We start from the raw sequence: 15,164 nt of genomic DNA on the forward strand, positions 1-15,164 counted from the left end.
AGATTTGTGAAATGCGAAGGAAGGGCAAGTAGAAGCAGATAGGCTTTGATGTTTCTGCTGCCTTAGTATTGTGTGTCACTAACAAAATGAGATCTAGACAAAGATTTTCAACTTACCCTTTAGTAAAGATGAGATATTTGTTGAGGAAGCCTTTGTGGTTTTACATAATCAGCATTTTCGCAGTCTCCAACAATAATGTAAAACCACAGGTATACTTAAGACAGGATGAGGAGAGTCAGAACCTACTTTGCACTATTTCCTGACCTATTTGTGGTGCATAACTGGCATTATACAGCAGTTGCAAAAGTACAGATTTACACCTCGTTGACAACACATGGCCATATTTATTTAGCTTTGTTTTTTCCTTACTTAGTTGCTCTTCTTATTGCTTCTAATTTTTTTAATAATACATTTCCTGCAGCAGACTTTGAAATAACTTAATGCACCTTTTGTTTTTCTCTTTAGGTCAGACAAACAGGAAACAGACACGTCATCTAAACAGCATGAATCCACATCCTGTTTCAGCTAAATAAGTGCAAACACTTCATTTTACTAACCTTCAGACTGTCCCAGTTAGACACCCCTGACCACCATACTGTAACATCACCCAGTCCCCGAAAGGACAGCTTCATTACCCCATCTACCCACCCAATTAGGAGCCAGATGGCACTTCTGGCCAACCAAATCATGGATGCACGAATTCTCAGCAGCATGAATGGGAGAGTAGAGCTTTCCCAGTTCCTGAGAGTCACCAATCAAAGCATTGTTTCCCAGGTTAATTCTTCCCAAGATGATAACCGCAAAAACAGGAAGTATCCCTGCCCGTTATGTGGAAAGCGTTTCCGCTTCAACAGCATCCTTTCCCTTCACATGCGCACTCATACAGGTGAGAAGCCTTTCAAGTGCCCGTACTGCGACCACAGGGCTGCACAGAAGGGGAACCTGAAGATACACCTCCGCACACACAAGCAAGGCATTCTGGGCAAAGGCCGTGGGAGGATTAGGGAGGAGAACAGGTTGCTTCACGAGCTCGAGGAAAGGGCGATACTAAGAGACAGGCAGATGAGAGCTAGTCACGTTAGCCAACCGCAAGCAGCTAATATAAACCACCATCAAAAGCCTCTACCGCAGACTTTTCCGACACAGCCTCAGCTGTTAAGCAACTCTAGCGCAGCAGACAGCCAGCCATGTGGATCCACCTCCCCCAAGTTGACTACAATTCACGACGAGGCCATCCAGCCCCAAACCACTGGCTTCCGCTGCTCTTTCTGTAAGGGAAAGTTCAGGAAGCAGCAAGAGCTTGAGCGCCACATCAGAATCCTCCACAAGCCCTACAAATGTACTCTGTGTGAGTTTGCTGCCTCACACGAGGAGGAGCTCATCAGCCATGTTGAAATGACACATATCACGGCCGATTCGGGCTCAGGGCAAAAGCCCGCGATTGGGGCTGGTGATCAGGGAAAGCCTGTCGGTGAGTTCCCCTGCGAGGTGTGCGGCCAGACCTTCAGCCAGGCCTGGTTCCTAAAGGGCCACATGAGGAAACACAAGGATTCTTTTGAGCACTGCTGCCAAATCTGTGGCCGTCGCTTCAAGGAACCCTGGTTTTTGAAGAACCACATGAAGGTGCACCTTAATAAGCTCGCTGCTAAGACCAATCTCCCCCCCGAGCGCGATTCCTCTGCTGAAATGAGTAACCTGACGCCATCGGAGCATCAGAGCAACCTCTACTCCCAGTACATCTCCCGCATTCACAACAGGTTCCTTACAGCTGAGAGAGTGGACCACCCAGATTACAACCAGATGATAGCTGCAGCTGGTGTTGACATGAAGGTCCGAGAGATGTTAGGGCGGATGATTTCCTCGGGGCCTGGTGCGGTGACAGATGCAGAGAGCTCTTCTTCGATGAGCCTAAATCATCTCCACCCTCCGCTGAGTTCCTCTAGCATGGAATATCTGCAGAAAGTAATTGCTGCCAGAGATGCTCTCACCAACAGCAGCAGCTATGCGGGTTGGCAGATCATAACACCAGGGTTACCTATTGAACAGCAAATGTTCAGCCCTAAAGACCAGCAGCAGCAGCAGCAGCAGCAGCAGCAGCAGCAGTGCTCCTCCTATCTGCCAGAGAGATGTCTCCCTGTAGATGATGGGAAACTGTGCTTTGGTGACCCAGACACCAAAACCATAAGCAGACCTGGGAGCCCCGGCAGCGTGAGTCATCATGGGCCAGCAGAGATGATCACCGAGACGGGGAACTCTGGCAGCGCTGTGGACCATCGACCACAATCTTCTTCTCCAGCTACAGGTAATTCAGTGCAGGAAGACAAGTCTTCAGAGTAAAAGATTAGGACTACTTCTCAGCCTCTAGATAACGTTTTAATCATTCATTAGCAATTAGTCCCTGATGTTTCCATCTGTGAACTAATCTCAAAATATTTGACATAAAAGCATCTTATTATTGTTATATTTTTTCCCCTTTTTGTCAGAAATGATCAAGTGCATGTAAAACATGTGTCATCATATTTGCGACTACTTAGAGTAGGTGGATTTGAAGCAAGCACAGGGTCAGCAACACAGCTACAGATATTATCATCCACAAGGACTTTGTCTTCCTTTTAAAGATAATGGCATCATGGTGAATTGTAGGGATAATTAGTACCCTCTATTTTATATCCGTCACATCCCCACCCCTTGCCTACAGGGGCACAAGATGTTAATGCATGCCATCTGGTGTTTTTAATGATTTGATATATACCACCCAGTGATTTTTATGATTTGATCTACCACCTGGTATTTTTATTGATAGTCTTCTGTTCCACCTGGTGATTTAGATGATTCGGCTCTATGGGTAAATGCCTTCTTTATCATGGCATCCTGCTAACATGTTATCATGAGTCTAAATTACTGCTGTAACGGCGTTATTAAGAGACGAGAAGAAAAGATAAATCCAAACTTTGTTCGCTTTCCTCACAGCTTATGCTTACGGTTATTTTCTTCCAGTGTTAGAGAACTACTTATGTGCATCTAAGTCTGCTGCGCTCCTGTGGGATTTGGGCCAGTATCCTCTTAAATGATGGCCGTAGAGCAGAGATAAATGGATCAGGTCTAATCTCATTAGATGTTTTGTTTCCATATTGTACACACATACTGGCATCTGCATATTTACATGTAAATGCTCACAGTTTACAGCCAAATCCCTCTCTGGTTGCTCTTTAAGAAACATATTCAAGCTCTGTTGTTTCTACTTTCCCTCTTCTCCCCTATCTCCGAGACCATACGGTGTCACTTCCAGAAACATTTACGATAGTTGGCTAGCTGAGGATTTGAGCGTGCACAGTTCTGGGATGGCACATTCAGTATCAGACTCTAATTTCAGTCAATATTAAGCATGGAAACTAATTCATTGTAAAGGTCAGGCGTCATTGCTTTAGTCAATGATGGATCCGGCAGGCTCTCTCTCCCCCTCTCCTCCTCTCCTCTCTGTTCTTAGTCCTGTGTAATGGTAGACTCACTCTGGGGGCTTAGCACCGCATTGTTTAGCTCTGACAATATATCCCAGAGACCTCTGCAGCTGCTCCCTGTGCTCACAATGACAGATTAATTAACACAATCACACGCTGCTGGCCCTGGCTCAACGCACAGGTCTGCTGCGGGACAGATAGGTAAATCCTACACATATGGAGAACACGCACCACTTGATGAGGGTTTAATAACAGGGATAAGTTTTTTCGGAGGTGGGGGGTTGTAACTGATCAAGTCTGTCTGTCTCGATGCTTGGACACGGAGGCAGAGAGAGTGAGAGAGCGAGTGTTTTCTAATTCAGGAGAGCGGAGATGCTGAGGAAGAATTACCACTGCCAGATGTTCGGCTTGAGGAACATTGATTAGTCCAGAATTACAGGCTACATTATTCATAGTCAGCCTATGGTGGTCATGAAGTTATTGATGTACCCAACATGGATGGCAAATATAGTACAGTCATGGCTGTCAGAGTGGGAGACAGGTTCTTACAGCGCCCGATTTAGATTTTTAACTACAAACACCCAGCGTCGTAAATGAGAAATCTGACTTTGATTTGAATAGGAGGCGTGTTATGAATTCCTTCTTTCAATATCTAATCAGCACAGATTTCAAAATGCGCTTTAACTTTAATTATAAGTTGAGATTAAGAATAACGACTCTTCTTAAAGCTCACAAAGGGTCCATGCTGCAGGCCTCTGACCTACATTGGACCAGCTAGATCCCACATCTGAATGAAGAAAACACAAACTGCTAAAATGCGCTGACAGTTATTAATTAGTCCCATTCAATACTCTTAACCTCAAGGTCGGCGAGCAGGCACCATGTAACGATGTTGTCCCCACATGTGTTCCCTGCTTTTATGCTACTTTTACTGTAAGTGTTACAGCCAAGAGAGCCTGAAGTGATAAGCGTCTATAAAACTGTGAATGGTAATATGAGCAGCGGTTTACCCAGAAACACAGATAAAGCAGGCTGCTGTGCAGAATATCACTTTTCCTTTGGCTGTTCCACTTCCATCCGTCTATTCTTTGTGATTGTTGAAAGCAAAAAAGCATCTTTTTACTAAATAGGTCCTTATCTAACTCTGTCATAGCTTTACAAATTCAGCTCTTATTCACAGATCAGAGTCAGTCTGACTGGTTTGTCTAAACTGATTACCTGTTGGCTTTGCCGTTTCCCTCTCACTTCTGTCTTTTAATCCTCTTTTTAATTATTATTGCAGATATGAGGCTCAAATTAAGCTCAAAATGCTTGTTTTCCTAGCATGCAGATAAAAAGATTTACCCAGGGAGTTCTGAACACCTGCCTTGAAATATTGTTCCACCGTCTCCTGAATGCCATTTGGCTTAATTGACTTGGAAACGTCCCAAATGCGTCATTGACTATGTGGTCTAATTAATATTAATAATATATGCTATTATAAACATCAAAGAACATCTGGTGCCCCTGTTTTTCTCACCAGTCTTGTGTGTGACTCTCACTCTCACTGTTTCATCTTAAACCAAACCAGCCACTATGTATCTCTGTTTTGCATTTCAGTTGCTTGATTACATATATACAGAAAGAGGCAAAGCCCCGCTGCATACAGAGTTTGATACCTACAATATAACTGCCAAATGCATGTGTAAGCATATAGTGTGTGAGTACGTGATTGCATTGACGGTGATATATGGACGTAAATTTTAAAGCCCATTTCCATATGAAATGAATCACTCGTCCGAGCCCAGCTGCATGCTTTTTCCATAGACACGGCTCACTTGAGGCATTTATTTATTTATTTACCTTTTTCATCCGCCTTGCACATTCAGTAAGGGCGGATAACTCATACGCATCACTTCATTAGATGCTCTGTGTTAGGTGAGAGAGGCTGGGGTTTGTAATGATGCAGTAATTGGAGTTTTGGTTGATAAATCTAAGCTCTAAAATTACTCCCCTCACATAATGTGCGCCTCTGCACTGTAAGTAAATCTTAAACTGATTAAGTTAGCATGAACCAGGCAATCACAAAGATGGCACCCATCCAAAGGAAGAGAAAAAAAGGCAGAGTCTTCAGTCTTTGTGTTGTTTTTAACCGCTTTCATGAAGGCTGGCAAATGGGTTTAGGAAGGTCCGCACTGAAAGATGAGGTCAGATATATGTGTTTTCTGCATTTGGAGCTGACCGGTAATGTCATCGTAATTTAAGCCACAGAATAATTGAGATATATAGTGTGTCTGAAAGAGTTCCATTAAGCTGTTTGGATCTTTTTTTTCTCTCTCTTTTTTTTTTTGGTCTGTTACTGGAGACAAGGGTGTGGCACTGTTGAAGTCTCTTTCCCGCTCTTGCACACCCCACACACATGTAATCTTACGTAGACTTTAAATCAAACATGCTCTATACGAGCACGCTCACATATAAACACTCAGAGTGCAGTGCAAACAAAAGGAGAAGACTTTAGTTCAAGGACACGAATTTCCCATTTCAGCTGTGACTTTTCAATTTCATTTGCTGGAGCTCTATTTAATTAATACGTGGGTGTTATTTTACGGTTTTGTAAATTGTAATAGTAAAAAACAGCCCTCTCTTTACTACGATTCAGCTCATAATGCAGGTTTTCTATTAAAGTTGGAAACAAAGTAAAGTAACTACTACAGATCATTAGATTTAGATTTACCTCAGAGAATTACCTCAGGGTCAGATCTCGAGGTGTATGAAATTGATATTTCTCTGGCGGGGGATGAATCACTGTTGTAACTCAGATATTAGTCCATTAAAGAAGAACAATAAGGCATCAATATGCATAGAATTAAATTAATGGTGGTGGGTTTATCTCCCTATCCCAGACACATCCCTAAAAGACACAGTATAATGTATGACCTGACCTTCAAATGCCAGGAGAGTGTTGGGCAATAAACTGCCAATATTTGTGGCTTAATGGCATCGGATGACTTTTACTGTAATTGGAATGGCAGCGAAACAGCTGGGCTGTTTAAAGACAGTGCAAGGCAGAGGTCTCAGACAATCACTAACTCAAAATGGTCACAGGGAGTGTGTTTAACCCTGAAGGGTGTTTCTGTGATAGCTATAAGGATTAAACTGAAGGTAAACAGAGGGAAGAAGACATTTAAATTACCTTTAATTAAAAGTTATGGTGTGCGAGATCAAATCTTGCATCCAGATGGATATTATTCACTGGCTAAAAGGAGAAAAATCACCCTTTGTCATTCTCCACAATAATACACTTTGTACTGTTTGAATTATGTTTCCAACGCACCATTTTTCAAGTGTGAAGCAAAAATAAACTCAGCTACAGTACATGGTGTGGTTAATCAGAACTGCTCACATGTTGGACTTCGTTATTTCTGACTGGGAAACCCACTTACTGGTTTTGATGGAATGAGGTTCTTGTCTGCAACATCTGCCTTGTTCTAGTTGCTTTACAATCTCACTGTTTATTATTTCTGGAAGAATCTTGTTTGGTGTTAACGTCTTTGGGTGTATTTATTGCACATGGTGGTGGCGTCCATACTGTAAAATGATGGATCACTGGAGCTGAAAGCTGATTACAAGCTTGATTTACTGCAGGGCAGCACTTAAATCATTCAACTCAGCCTGGTGTGGGATTGCAACATTTTTCATGTTTAGACAACTGTTGTTGGTACATGCTCAGAACCAAATGCTCAGTATGTCTCATATGCACATGCTTTCCTAATTTGATTAAGTTTGTCTTATGTTTTTGCTGTTGGCATCTGTTGCTGTTAGGTGAGAAAGTCTACAGGTGTCCACCTTCAAATGACTACACCTCTGCACAGACAGCCTCCCTCGGCTTCCATCTGGATCAGTACCACTTCACCAACTGGCAGAACAACGGGGATCTTTCTTCTCCTCTGCAGCCTAGCAGCAGCAGCAGCTCCAGCCCTAACCCCAGCTCCAAGCTCCGACCCAGATCCAGGGAGGACTGGAGCCCGGCTGCGGGGCCGTACCTCGGTCTGGAGAGCCACAGCGAAAATTCCTTGCTCATTAACAAGCAGTCCGATCTCGCTGACCGAGATGCGGGTCTAGACGGCTCTTTGTCTGCTCAAAATCGGAAGTCCCAGTATGAGCCTTTGGATTTGTCTGTCAGGCCAGACACCGTCACATCTCATTCAGCTGTGTCTCCTGCTGTGCTGGTACAGATGTCCAGCGTTTTTAGTAATGGACTGTCCTCCTCCATTACCCGCCAGCGACAAAGTTACTCGAACGCACCAGCCGAACTCAGTGTGAAACCCACATTTCAGTCTGACCTCTTGGTGCACGGAGCCAAGGAGGAGATGAACGCACAGAACGCAGGCTCTACAGTTCATGATGGTGAAGGTGAATTTGAGAAATCTGACCAAGGGAGGGAGGACAAAAATGACAATGCTGCCAAGTGGAAAATACTGAAAAATAATGTCCTTGAGTCAAAAGAGCCGGGAGAGGCCAGCGCTGATTTTGAGGGTGCTGGTGAAAAGAAGCAAGACAAGCTAGGACAATGGGTCAGAGCTGTGGCTGAATCTCCCATTTCCTCTCTGGAGAGCTTAACTCCAGGACAGTCGGATCCACTTCAGCACCAGGGCGGCCTGCTCTCCTTCCTCAGATCCCAGGGGAGCCTCAACAGCACACCTGCTAGCGCCCACAAAGTCGGTCTGAACGGTGGGGGGAACATGGAGAAAGACATTGCATCAGGTGAGCACGAGCTTATATATCACATACACTAAATGCAGCTGTCACTGTTATCAAGATGTAGCCAGAGCTGTCTCCAGATTCGAAGGCAAATATTGCCACCTAGTGGTCAGACAGCAGCTATGCTTTGAACCACATTATTTCTGTGCATGTGATAAACTGCTGCGAGTGCGGACAGAGCATGATTATTATTTTTTGACTAAGCTCTATATATAACTGGCCAACTAGAGTGCAAGCTCAAACTTTTATACATTGTCTGGCGTGAGGATCCTGCTACAGAACACCAAAAAAAGTTTTGGCGGTATCTCAGCCCTCGTCACCTGACAGCAGAAGTGTGAAGATCGAGTGTGAGTGTGTGACTGAATCACACCAATTATGAACAGCACACTTCCCTTATACTTATAGCACTTGCGTTTTTTCTTGCAGATCTTATATCTGATCTCAAACAAGGGCTAAAGAAGACACAGGTGTGTGGCACTGATTACCCCTACACTTTAAAGGGTGATATAATCTCCTAGTGTGATAGGTTACAAATCGCCAAGCCAATGGAGCCCACTGATGGAGAGGCTTAAGCTCTTGTGCTGGTGTGATATGCTTGCTGAGTGCAGATTTAATAATGCTGTCTCTCAGGAGAGGGAATCCAACAGCTGGGGTCTTTGATATGCATGTATTATGAGTGCAACATGATACACCTTCCCTCTGATCCCCCTCTTATTCAGAAACTCAATATGTTCATGTGAAAGACAGGAAAGTGCCTGTCAACTCCATTAGGGATTAACATCTGTTCCCTTTCTTTATGATTCTAACAGCAAGATGTAGTTTTCTATTTGATTGTACAGATGGTTATTATAATATGCCGAGAAGCACCCCTCCCCTTCACCTCCTGTCATAGCCGTCACACTGTTCATGTTTCTTTCTTGCTTTTATTATGTATAATGCCATTTGGATTAAAAAACATTGATTTAAAAAAAAACCTTTCCTCCGAAAAGCAGAAAAAATGACATCAAACAGTTCATCCCTCACGTGCAGCAGGCCATACCGTAACTGTGGCCTGCACTTTTCAGCAATCGGATCAATGCAAGGAGCTATTTCAAGCATCGCTTGCCTTTTGTTCACTGCAGATTGATCCTCTGCGTTTTCTCTCTCAGGAAGTTGACTTCAAAGGCACAATAAACACCTGTCAGTCAAACTGGACAGTGAGATGCGGGGCTGACATTGAGAGTCCATCGAGTGTCCTCTAAAACTGAGCTAAGCAGGTGGCCTAGCAGTCTGTCCTGTCTGCAGCGCTGACCAGGTGGCTTTGTCATGGGGCTGTCTTCTGTTGACCCCATCCTCTCCATACTGTATGGCACGTCGAGTGGCATGGTGACATATTGCTGGGCAGTTTGGACATGGAGTGATGTGTTTGTGATGACAGTTCAGGTCGGCTCCAATGTGCCAGCAGTGGTAATTGGCCAGATGGTGACCTCTGGTTGAACCTGTCTGCATGCTCATTAGTCTCACTGAGCCCTCCCTTGTGTTTTAAACACTCTCTTACCTCTGCGCTGCTTGGGCTCAACCACTAGATGGCGACATTTACCACTCTAACAGCTGAGGCTGCGGTAAATATCTCACTCCCAAGTAGTGTGACATGCATCCATATTTCAGAGGCACAATTAGGACAACTATTTCTGAGAATGCTGTCATGTTGCAAAATGGATGCCTTGGGGCAACTTTAAAAGAGTTAACCAGTTAACCATGTCAACTGTTCCTTCGGTGATGTCAGATCAGGCCTCAGACTCATGAGAACAAGTGAATATGAGAAGATCGATAAAGAAAGGATTAAGAATGAAAGAACACGGAGGACAGAGAGAAAGAAAAGGCCCTGATTTGAAAGGTTGAAAGGGGTGAGTCATTATCTCATTGTCTGACCTCTGTATACCCTCCGCGGAGAGGGTGACAGAGAGCAGGAGAAAAGGAGAGAGAAAAGGAGCGAGAAAGATCACCATAGATGGAGATAGATGGAGCGACAGCGAGGTGAAAGAGGAGCGGTAGTGCGGCTGTCTCTATGAGCAGATGTCGTTTGAGGGCAGCGAGAGGGCAGCGCGGCCTGCCTTTGTGCCGTGCTTCTCCCCATAGAGATAATGAAGGGTGGAGCACTGGGAAGGATGTGCAGTCATCACTCACTGTCTGTGTGCCATCAGAGCTCAGGCCTGTGTCATCCGTCACCATTCAGCTCTTCTGGCCCCCGTCGGCCCCGCCACTGTCATCATGGTCATTATCTCAGCCTGTGACACACAACACACTCTCGCTGCACACACACACACACACGCACACACACACACAAACACATCATTGCATGCATGCAGGTGTGAACATACATGTGTACAACCTCAAGCAAATATGCAAAGGCAAGGCAGGATATGCTTTTCTAGTACTAGTCCCTGCCCAATAGCAACAAAAACAAAAATATATATAAAACTATACTTCCCATAATAGACAATATAACCACATATAAACCTACTGTTTTGATATATAGAATGATGATAAGAAGAATTACAACTGAAAGACTCAAATAAGTAAAAATCTACTAAAGAATATATAAAAACTTTGCTTAGTTTACTGTTAAAAATTGATCCAAGGTTGACACATTTTAGTCTGTACACAGAGGTTTTAGCCCTATTAAATAAAAAAACTAGTCGAAGGAATGAAAAGAGGGGAAACAAGTTAGATGAAAGGATTATATTTAACCTTTTGAGTGGTAGGCTGGCTCTGGATGCAATATCTTGATTTTTGAATTAGTAAAAGGCTCATTCAGCATGCAGAAATCTGGGAATACATGCCAGAGTCGGGTGATGAACTTTAAAACAAATTCCCAAGTTTTCCCCTTTTCTTTGAAATATAAAATGTGAGGTGCAGCACATCCATTTGAAGAAATTCTAAACTTGCCTTCTGGTTCATCTCTAACCGAACATACTTGTGACAGGTTATTTATGTGCGCACAGATCTTTTTTTCTTTTTGTGCTGTGATTTCAAGTTCACTCACTTTCAGTTTATCTTTTGAATAAAGTCATTTTGAATATGTGGTTAAACTGTTGGTTTGTTTATAATCTGACTTATTCATGAAAGATTGTGCGTATTGTCCTGTTCCTTTGGCCGCAACTGTGAAAATAAATTGCAAGGAACTGAGATTATCCTTTAAGTTCAGTGTCAACGTTCTGCAGATTCAAAGTCAGTAATCACTCTGTTTTTGTACTACTGGCAGAGTTCCACGCTTTCTTTCAACACCACACAATCCCACCCTTCTCATTTCCTGTTGAGTCTCTTCATGCATTGTTATATATGTATAGGGGTACGTGTGTGTGTGTGTGTGAGTGTATTTCTTTGAGTGAATGGCTGGTCTGAAGCTGTGGCTTGAGTAGCCTGTGAATGGAGGATCATATGGCGGCGAGATGGATGGCTAAGAGCCCACTGCTGTCTCCTCTAATTGTAAAATATTAGTTACATTAGACTCTGGCCTGTGATTAATGGAACTTATTTGGAGGTTGCCCTCTGTTGGACCTCCCCTCTCCTCTGGTGGGAGGACTAAAAGAGCAGCAGACTGAGGAAGACGAGGAGGGACAGAAAGCAAGGCAACAGAGGCAGAGAAGGGGGAGACACGCTGGGCACCGAGCGACTAATGTAGGCCCAAGACCTTTTGGCTTATTATTAACCGACTTTATGAAAGTGTAATAGGCTACAGAATTGTTCACAGCGCCTGAGTGCATTTACAAGGATTTGATAAGATTGAGGAAAATCTGTCAAGTTTATCAAGTTACAAGGGAACGTGTGAAATTTGAGGAAGCGGAAGTCAGAAAAATGACATTAAAGTTTTAACAAGGAGTGTTTATTTTTATGCATCCAACCTCCTCTCCTGTCTTTCCACGTCAGGCTGAAGCCAGGGAAGCTTAAGTGAGGCAGGCAGAGTTTAAGGTGCGCCACAAACTGCACTCTACCTGGGTCTGACAAAGCTTATCTTTACTGTTGTTCATTCCAGCTCTCTGTCTCTCATACACACACAAACACAGACACACACAGACCCTTCTGTGCTATCCTGATGATATTCAGATGTGTCAGGCCTAGTTTGTAAATGTGTGTGTGTGTGTGTGTCCTTTACGGCCATCAGGTTATTATACAGCAACAGATGGAGCATTACCTTTTATTGCTCACACCTTCTGTGAGTTTTCCCACTTTTCCCTCCAAAAAACACCTTTTTTATGTAGATGTGAAAGCGAGCGTTGAGCTGTGTACAGCTGTCTCAGCTCTGATGAGGAGCATGATAGAGTGGAAGAGGCGAGGGCGGGGTGAAAAGGCTGAGACAGCCCTCACTTTTTGGGAAGTGATGTCAAATGACATCAGCACATAATGGTTTACTGTAACCATGAATCACAGAAAAACACATTGAAGTGTTAGACAGAGGGGAAAAGAGAAAGTCATTATATGAGGTAACATCTCAAAAATAGCACAGCGGTGAACAAGGACACATGGCTGTCTAGGTAGAGAGGTAAATGAGTCACTTTTGCTTTGATCTTAGCAAGCCCGAAGGCTTTGGTATCATACTGATTTTTTATTGAGGTTAGATAAACATCTGGAAGCTACTAGTGTTAAGCTTTGTTGTTTGTATCTTAAGGGTACATTGTGTGCTGGGTCATGTATGTTCACATTGTTTATGGAGAAACTATGCAGCGGGCACGAAGGAGGTGGACAGACAGGACGTTTTGGCATGCCTTGCCTCCCAGCTGCAGACATCTGTCATTCCTCAGCTCAACACTTGTGTGCGTGTTTATTTATTTGTGTGTGCGTGCATGTGTGAGTTGTGAGCAGGAAGTGTGTAATAATGAGCATGAACTTGCATGCCTTTTTAGAAAAACCCGTCAGCCCATTAGGTGTCACAGGATGAAGGCTAAGTGCCAAAGTGATCAGAAAATCAACAATCTGCAAGCCTACAGCAGCTTCAGTGCACAATAACAAATATTAACATTTCTCTCACATCTCACCTGGCCACATCTGTTGTAGAGCACTGGAAAAATGACCTGCCAAGACTAATGTTTGCTATCCAGAACTAAAAACATACCACATGCATTCTTCACAGAAATCAGTATTATTCTGTTTTAGCAGAGGCTTATTCTGCGTCACACAGTGAGGGTTTTTATTTTTTGTCAGGGAACTTGTTTTTCTTTGAGTTTATTGGCTGACTGTGTTGTGTTCAGCATGCACAAACCCGATGCATTATAATCTCAAAAACTGCCCGGTGGGATTGTGATTATTTACTTGTTGCAAACATTAACCGCCACCCCATTCCCGTGTATTCGTTTCCAGCTCGGAAGCCTTTCCAGTGCCGTTACTGCCCCTACAGCGCCTCCCAGAAGGGCAACCTGAAGACTCACGTCCTTTGTGTGCACCGTAAGCCGTTTGACAACAGTCTCTACCCTGACCGCCGCCTTCGACGTTCGCACACACCCCAGATGCCCTCCAGACTGCCTCTGAGCATCACGGGAGACAACCGTGCGCCAGAGAGAGACCAGATCGGCGTGACATCCCTCTGCGGGACTTGATGTTATCGTATTAACAGCACATACAGACAGTTATGGTTATTGTTTTAGCTTCACCTCAAAAGGATTAGGATGATGGAGATTGTTAAAAAGAAGTTAACAGCCAACCTTGATGTACATTCCAGTGTTTACTTGAAGAGCCACAGTATGTATTTATCTGTAGCAAAAGAAGCTGCCTATAATAATAAAGTCCATTGTGATGTGAATGTGTAGCTGGGGTACTTAGTGTCGTTCATTTTGTCTAAAGTGTCCAAACGATTTACTTGTGTTTACATGCATCTATCAGTCCAGCACTTGTCTGATAGGGAGAGTGTACCGTGCCTGCCCAAAGCACTTGTTCTTTCATCCAGTAAATACCCTGTGTTACATTTTTGTAAATATCGCTCGATTTCCCTTCCAGTCCAGAAGTCTTGTCTATCTGTCAGGATATGGTGCCAGATGTTCAGGCTTTAATCGCGGCAGATGTAATGAAGTAGAATGTTGCACATCGGAGCTTCCATTTGTTCTGGATTCCACTCCAGGGAGAAAGCCTCTCTCACATATAATTATTGCCCATTAACTCCTATGCTTCATGCCCTCGTGCTGGAACAATGCTCAATTAAGGGGAACCAAAGAAATGGAAAAACTGCAGAGATTCATCGATAGTACATTCAAATGATTTTTTCCCCCCTACTTTTTTCAATCCAGTCAAACCAATCATGTGTGTATATACCAGATCTATCCACTAGTGGAACACAGGCACAATCAACTGAGCTATTGTGTGCTGCTATGGCCATGTATGGTGATTTTAGCGTGATCTGAGCTGCCTCAGCCTCCCGTGCCAGAAGCCCGCCTGTATACCCAGAGATCACCTTGGGCAGCTGTGTGCCTGTTCAGCCGGGGCCTCGTAGCCACAGCGATGTGACTTTGACTGACAGTCGGCCTGACAACTCCATTCATGCGCCACCTGCTAGCTGTCAATCAGGGCGGCCATCCTGGGGCTATTGACGGAGCTGTCAGCCTGTGTGAGATGTGTCTGTCAAAGCCCACCCACTCTGCCACTCTGTCTCCCTGCCTGGGCAGTCTGACATTCGTTTACTGTCCTCCTTCCACCCTTCTTTTCCTTCCATCTCCTTCTCTTTCTTCCACTCTCTGTCTGTCTGTCTCCTGCCTGTTTCCCATCAGAGACATGGCAGCCCCTTAATCCCCGATCCAATCACAGATTCTTTGGGTACACATTTGTCATCCTCAAACCCTCTGGTTTTTGTAATGGAGTGCTTCACAAACACTTCTGCAGGTGACTCGGGCGCCATATACATGTGTTGTTTGGTTTTTTTCACAGCTGCCTCTCGCACGTGTGTGTACCCAGTTAACTCTGAATGTCACCAGTTCTTTATTCTCCAAGTTTGTCTCTGCA

The 15,164-nt window shown here is 44.1% G+C and overlaps 1 protein-coding gene across 1 annotated transcript; it reads left to right on the plus strand.

The window, feature by feature from the left end:
• Nucleotides 1–507: 507 nt before the first annotated feature.
• LOC120730461 (zinc finger protein 516-like) lies at nt 508–13,980 on the plus strand (the record flags this gene model as incomplete). Its single annotated transcript, XM_040026868.1, has 3 exons — nt 508–2,302; nt 7,260–8,201; nt 13,536–13,980. Coding segments are annotated over 3 exons (2,973 nt in total), but the record flags the coding sequence as incomplete, so codon positions are not given.
• Between the last annotated feature and the right edge of the window lie 1,184 nt (nt 13,981–15,164).

Source organism: Simochromis diagramma, unplaced genomic scaffold (assembly GCF_900408965.1).
Source record: "Simochromis diagramma unplaced genomic scaffold, fSimDia1.1 OVJJ01000293.1, whole genome shotgun sequence".
In the NCBI taxonomy this organism is placed as follows: Eukaryota; Metazoa; Chordata; class Actinopteri; order Cichliformes; family Cichlidae; genus Simochromis; species Simochromis diagramma.